This window comes from Andrographis paniculata, unplaced genomic scaffold, assembly GCF_009805555.1.
Source record: "Andrographis paniculata isolate CXL003 unplaced genomic scaffold, ASM980555v1 Contig21END, whole genome shotgun sequence".
Lineage (NCBI taxonomy): Eukaryota > Viridiplantae > Streptophyta > Magnoliopsida > Lamiales > Acanthaceae > Andrographis > Andrographis paniculata.
The window spans coordinates 4,177,900-4,184,739 of NW_026137502.1; the positions used below are offsets into that span (position 1 = coordinate 4,177,900).

The window sequence follows — 6,840 nt, forward strand, 5'->3', positions numbered from 1 at the left end:
CATTTATTTTTATTAGCTCTACTTTGAGAAAAAAAGAGTATGAGAATTAAATAAAAAATATAAAAAACAACTATTCATCGCTTATTTCTAATGAAAATACATAATTTTATTTAATAAAATATAATATTATAATACTATTTTCTTTATTCGAACATATTTATTTACTTTTTATAAGTAAATTTTGAAATAGTACAATATGTTGGGGTGAATGAATAATTCCATCTTTGAGACAAATAAATCATGGCATTGTTGTAATAATAATTAAAATACTCCATAGTATTATTTTTTTCGCACGAGATTATGTGTTGAAAATTTAACTTAACATCTTTTTGGGCATTTCAAACTTAATTTATATAATTATATTAATTAAATTCTCACCCTCGCTCAAATCTATTTTTTTTTTATTAAAAAATGTTTTCGTTTTTTTAAGTAAAAAATTATTATATTTTTATGTATTTTTTTTACTATAGAAAAAAAAGTAACAATTATTATTCACTTTTATTAAAATCTGTGCCCGGTCAAATGAGCACACATTTAATCAATTAAATTAATATAATTAAGTTTTAAGTGATCAACACATATACTACAACTAAATTTTCAGCAACAGTTGATATCCGGATTCTTTTTTCTTTTTTTTGTTATATAGAACCTCAATTACTAAAAAAATAATACTCTCTTTGTCGTCTGCCTTTGGGATCGTATTAACATTGAAAATATTTTTATATTTGTATAATTTTTTGTACAAATATCAGTATTATAAGACACTAATAAAAATATTTTTATAATTTTTTTTTTCTGAATTTGTAATATATATTAATATAATAATTAACATTCAAAGAACATGCAAAAAGTAAATGAGACCTTAGAGTTGGACCAAGGTAGCATAACATATGTTAGTACTATAAATATGTTAACATACATATATATATATATATATATTTGTGACTGTGAGGTCATGGGTTTAAATCCTCGACGCCTCAGATCACTTGCCACGCATGGTTCGTTTAGTATGACTTGCCCATCGAGTCTAGTTTGCAGTTCGGTTGAGGGTTTACCCAATACGCACTTTCAAGTATCAATTTTCACGTCATAAAAAAAAAAAAATGCTGATCCGATCGAATCATCGTATTAATATCCAATGGTAAAATAAATATATTAATTGTGGGCAGATGGATCATTCAAACTAAAATTCAGATAAAAAAAAACTCGAATTCATACAAAAACGAAACAAACAAAGAGATGGTTAATTTAATTAGTAGAGATGATTGATGAGAGCCAAGGAAATGCTGATGAGCTTCTCCACATGATCCACGCATTTCTTCATCTTCTTCCTCACGGCGGCGCTGACTTTCTGCTCCGCCATTCCGTCGACGCACGTCTCCGCCTCCGTGATCGCCGCGCTCGCGTATGTCTTCGCATTCGACCACTGGAATTCCCGATCGCTGCCGCCGAGGTGCGCCATGGCCGCCGCCGTCTCCTTCAGCTCGTACACCGCCTCCTTCAAGTCGCCGGCGCAGTCCTTCACCACCTCCGCCTCCGCCGCTTCTTCGAATCTCTTTCTTCCCGACGATGCCGCGGCCGAGCAATTCCCCGCCGCCTGTATTGCGACGGCGAGCGCGGCGTCGCAGAGACTGAGGCGGCTGGTTGCGACGGCGGCGTAGGGCGCTAGGGTTTCGAGGCAGAGTGAAGGATACGTCGTCGTATTGCACGACTCCTCGATGAACAGCTTCGACGCTTCCGAGCCGGAGCCGGTGGCGCGGCTGAGGGCAAATGTGGAAATTAGGGCGAGGATTGTAAGGGCGTGTTTGGGTGACGATTTAGCGAGGATTTCCATTTCTTGATTTTTGAGGTGTGTGTTAGAGAAAGGGAAGTGAGAATTTATTTATAAGGGTGGTTGACAAATGAATAGTTTTGGAAAGTCGATTTAAAAGAGAATTTTGTTAAGAAGGGATTCGGACATCCATTCTAAAATCGGTAATAGTTGGAGTGGTCTTCACCCTTATATAGTAGGAGAGTTCCTTTCTACACATTTAACAACGTGGGACAATATTCAACTAATTATTTTATCAAAATAAAAATAATACTTTAAAGTAAGACATACGAAAATAATAAAAAATGCTCCGAATTGATAAAAAAATACTCTGAGTTGGGATCTAATTTTTTTTTAAAAAAATATTTCGATTTAAGCGGCGTCGAAGTATATAAATATACGTTTGAAAGGGCACATGCAGCATCAGCAATTTTGTGAATGATTATCTTGTTTAGGCTATGTTTACGCAGCCTCAAAAATCACTTTATTCATCTATCGTATCATTAAGCAAACACTCAATTTCTTATGTCAAAATTATATTATTATTTTCTTTATATGATCGGTTAAATTTTTGTTCAATATATTTATAATAAATCATTTTATTTATTCATATTTTTATTATTGAACTTAATCTTATGGGCAACCAAATTTAGGTAATTTTATGGAGAGAGTATAAAATTAAATGTGAAAAGCAATTTATATATATATATTGTGTTATCATGTATTTTAATTTATAGATTATTTAATTGAGTCAAATCAATACAATAATATATATGTATAAATTTATTCTGTTACTCACACAGGTAGGTTTTTGGATAGCGTCAGTTGCGCCTTGAATCATTTCTGGACCATCCATATTCGTGTACACATATTGTTATGCTATTCTAAATTATTTTAATAATAATAAAATAAAATTAAACTGGACGAAATTTTTTAAAATTAAAATTAATACTATTTATTTTATTTCACTAATAAAAAAAATAAAATAAAATATTATATTAAAATTACTATTTAAATAAAAAAATTCAAATACAACATTTCATTCAAATCAATTTCAAATTACAACAAAATGAATGGATCCTGAATTGAAAACCTACATAAGCTAAAGTGAACATAATAGTATTTAGATATGGGCATGTGGTCACGTGTGTGTTCCCACAAATGCTGCTTAATAAAAGGCACAATACATGTGAAACCATTTACTTTAATTTCATATTTCTCTAATGTCTGAACACAATACAAAATTCGTCCAATCAATAGACTCTGCATAATTTATTGAATTATATACCATATAATCTATTAGGGTACTAATCGGATCAAATTAATACACTAATATACTGCATTTCATCATATAACATACAACATATGATGAAGTTAGCATAAAAATCAGTAAAAATAATTTGGTGCCGTAAGGATGGATTCGAAAAAAAATTGACTGAAACTTTATATATTTTAATATTTTCTAACTTATAAATCAACAAAATTACATAATTTTTTACACTAAAAAATAAAAAATTAGGAGGGATAAACTAATAAAAAATACTCCGTCCATCTATCTCGAGTTAACATATACATTTTCTTTAATAATTATTGACTATCACACCATTAGTTTTTTACCACCTTAGTAATTCCGCCAATGGTAATTATGGTATGTTGCTCAGGATCCTTTGATAGTCACATAGGTCAACACAAGTAAGTTTTCAAAAAAAAAAAGATGTGCATATTGTTAATACGAACAATCTAATCAATCAACTTAAATTCGTCTCAACTCCGAGATATAACACTATTAGCTCGTGCATAAATATGCGACAAAATGCATCGACTAAAACATGATTAGAATACACGGTGTTTTATAATGCAGTTTCGCGATCCATTGTTGCAACTATATCAATCAAATGTTCTTCTAGGTTAACACAAATAGTCTACAAAATTTTGTCTGAAACAAATAAACGTAAATGGATCGCACAAGAGAATAAAGGACTTGTAATAAATGAAAAAAGATAATCGCCGGTTGATTCCCAAGCAAAAGCTTAGAAATTCATTCATGACGCTCTCTTGGGAGGCGCCATATTGCCGATGAGAGAGGTTGTCGTGCTCACTGCAAGTATCTGCAACAGCGAGCCTGCGATGTTTTGTGTTGGAACAACATAAGAACCATTGTAGTAACGAGTTTTGACATTTTTATTTTGGGGCGTGATATTTATTACCGAGTAAAACAGCAGCAATCTTGAAGAGTTCGAGATTTGTGGCCTCCCATTTGCTCAAATCTTTGATAATCTGTTGACATAAATACATCGAGAATTAGCAGTTCATAAGAATCATATCTACCGGAAAAGACAATCAGTGTAATAAAAAACTCGAATGGATAATGTGGTCCTCCCGGACAACTGTTGATAAAAAAACAATCTGAGAAACATATTTCATTCTTTCTTATTTTCAGTGCAAAATCTTAAGGCCCCAGTTGGAGGGGTTTGAGTTAAGGACTCGTTTGGTTTGATGAATTTGGATTTTAAATAAAATGATTTCAATTACTTCGAATTTGAAATACTTCATTAATTAAAATCTATTGTTTGGTTGCATGAAGTATTTGAAATAATATGGCATAAAGAGTATCTGAAATATTAAAGATGGATTTGAAATTCACAGCCAATTTTAGAGATTTGAAATCCATAACATTGCCAAAACGGGCCATGTATATCATATGACTCCATCGAATTCATTCGCTTGACAATGCGATGAATTTCAAATTTCTTAAGTTGGTCGTAGATTATAAATTCGCCCCTTTCAATATTTCGCATATTCTTTATACTATGTCATTTCAAATACTTCCAACAATCAAAAGATAAAGTTTAATATGAAGCATTTCATATCTAAAATAATTAAAAACAATTCATTTATAATGCATCCACAAATCCAAATCCATCCAACCAAACGAGGCCTCACAACATCAACAACAAAGGTATCCTACATGCCATGTACCCAAAATAAGCAGCAATTTTAGTTTCGCTGTAAAATTTATTTTGTTCTCTATACAATAAGAATTGTATCATCTAAAGGTGTGGTACTATGTAAACATTTCTATTACCATAGCTAGTTCACTAGAGGATACGACGAAATAAGCAGCAACAATTGCAGTTAGTTAAGTGTATCTTCTGGAGTCAATTTAAGCCAAGATGCACGTATTGATAGCGAATGGTTAAAGTACATTCATAAAATTAGGCGTCTAATTACTATACAAACTGAAAATCCTTCAAAATCCTGCTCTAATCTTCCTCTAATTATTGTATCTACATTCAAGCATATTTACATGCTCAACTTGTTACGAATATAAATATAAGGCAAAAAATTTTATAATCTACATGTGGTTTAGAAACTTGTTATAAATATAAGGCAAAAAGTGATTTAGTGCAATGTGTTCAAAACCAAGAATGAGCCTCATGCAATTTACAGGAGTTCTGTACAATATTCTTGAAAATACGATAAAATCTCATGCAATTTCTGAATCACAGGGGAGAATGAAGCAAAATTTCCAAACCACACCACAGTTGGATTATATGCAGTTTTCCCTAAACATATAATTGATTTGCATACCATTCAATTCCTTATTGAATATATATCTTCAAACATGATGTATTAATTCTATGAACGAATGAAGTATATTGAAGTTGATCGACACTTTCTTCCTAGAAAGATTGAAGACTTATCGAGACTAGGATACAAACTTCAGATCCTTAAAAATCCTGCTCTAATTATTCTATCTGCAATGCCTATTTATATAGCAAAAAATAGACAAACAACAATGCTTGAAAAGGGAAGTGGAAGCATTCTACCTCGAGTGATTTTCCACTTTTAAGAAGACAAACAATGGATACAAGAACACCAACTGATGATCCTAACAAATACACCTTCAAAAGGCCAGTTCGGCTGCGCTTTCGCCCTTCATAACAACAATTATGATTATGAAATTTACATTAAAAAGAATCCATATATGCAAACCAATGCTAACTATCAACAAATTCGATGCTCCGGCATACCTAATTCCCCCATCAAGAGAGATATAAAGTAAACCGCGCTCGAAGCAACAGAAAGCCTATCAAGTGTGCCCCCTTCTACTGCAGATAAGTATAAAACAACAGCAGCTAGAAATTGAATAAAGCCCTGCAAATTATTGAGAATGATTTCCATCAGATTGATAACAAACAATCTTTGATACAATTGCAATATAGAACTTTTGAGTAATTCTAAACAGAAGATTGTGTTTCTTCTCCATTGAATTGTTCAATTTCCATTTCTTCCATCCACACTCAGACTCAAATCATTCAATTCATTTTCTGGTCATTTTGTTCTCCATACACATTCTGAACTCCACAATTTCTACCCAAAATCGAAGAACAAATTGAAAGGAAGACGCACCTGGGCGAAGATCAGTGAACCTAGACGTGATTTTCCATCCGCAACCTTCTGATATCCTTCAAATTAACCAAATTAACAACACGTACAGACTTCAAATCACATACAATTCAGCGAAAAATTGGAGCAAACAAATCAGAAATTTCGACGAAATCGTACTGGAATCGACAACCATCCGGTAAGAAAAATCAGAACCATCAGTTCCCGACGGCCTTCCGCTCACAGATTTCCTTTGACTCATTGTCTTCCTTAGTCGAATTTTCCCCTTCCCCCTCGCCCCCTCAATTTTGCATTTTTGCTATTTCTACTAGGGTGGGCTATCGACCCGACCCGGAATTTCTCCGGGTGCCCGATATCCAATAACGGCTTCGGGTATCCGAATTAATCGAGAAAATTAATGACCGCTGCGAAGGGAAGAAGATTTCTGCACTGAACTAACAGAGACGATCAAACGACAAAGACACTAAAATATCTTCAAAGTCATCTACGAAAGATGGAATTGAAACAGTAAAACAGAAAGAGACGTCAAAATCGTTGCTCGTAATTGGAAAATTATCAGAGCTGATTTCACTTTTTTAGCCATCGAAATAAAAGAAGGATTGAACTTACGAGGCTGAAGA

General features: G+C 32.9%; 2 protein-coding genes across 3 annotated transcripts; both read right to left on the reverse strand.

Annotated features, from left to right (window-relative positions):
• Nucleotides 1-1,127: 1,127 nt before the first annotated feature.
• Nucleotides 1,128-1,952, reverse strand: LOC127244984 (pectinesterase inhibitor 4-like). Its single transcript, XM_051265616.1, has one exon. The coding sequence runs from the start codon at nt 1,832-1,834 to the stop codon at nt 1,253-1,255; it is 582 nt and encodes a 193-aa protein (XP_051121573.1). The 5' UTR covers nt 1,835-1,952; the 3' UTR covers nt 1,128-1,252.
• A 1,652-nt stretch (nt 1,953-3,604) lies between these two features.
• Nucleotides 3,605-6,630, reverse strand: LOC127244736 (uncharacterized). Of its 2 annotated transcripts, none has more exons than XM_051265216.1 (6): nt 6,380-6,630; nt 6,224-6,279; nt 5,845-5,968; nt 5,641-5,747; nt 4,018-4,087; nt 3,605-3,932 (listed from the first exon to the last, which is right to left on the reverse strand). In XM_051265216.1, the coding sequence occupies exons 1-6, from the start codon at nt 6,459-6,461 to the stop codon at nt 3,853-3,855; spliced, it is 519 nt and encodes a 172-aa protein (XP_051121173.1). In that variant the 5' UTR covers nt 6,462-6,630; the 3' UTR covers nt 3,605-3,852. The 2 variants fall into 2 exon arrangements, with proteins under 2 accessions (XP_051121173.1, XP_051121174.1); XM_051265217.1 differs by having other exon boundaries at nt 6,224-6,271; nt 6,380-6,518.
• Between the last annotated feature and the right edge of the window lie 210 nt (nt 6,631-6,840).

Coding starts and splice junctions, on each gene's coding strand:
- LOC127244984 (XM_051265616.1), bottom strand. CDS start 1,834: ATGGAAATCCTCGCTAAATCGTCACCCAAACACGCCCTTACAATCCTC.
- LOC127244736 (XM_051265216.1), bottom strand. CDS start 6,461: ATGAGTCAAAGGAAATCTGTGAGCGGAAGGCCGTCGGGAACTGATGGT. Junction 4,088..5,640: donor AAAGTGGAAAATCACTCGAG/GTAGAATGCTTC, acceptor TTATGTCAACAG/ATTATCAAAGATTTGAGCAA. Junction 3,933..4,017: donor GATTGCTGCTGTTTTACTCG/GTAATAAATATC, acceptor AAAACATCGCAG/GCTCGCTGTTGCAGATACTT.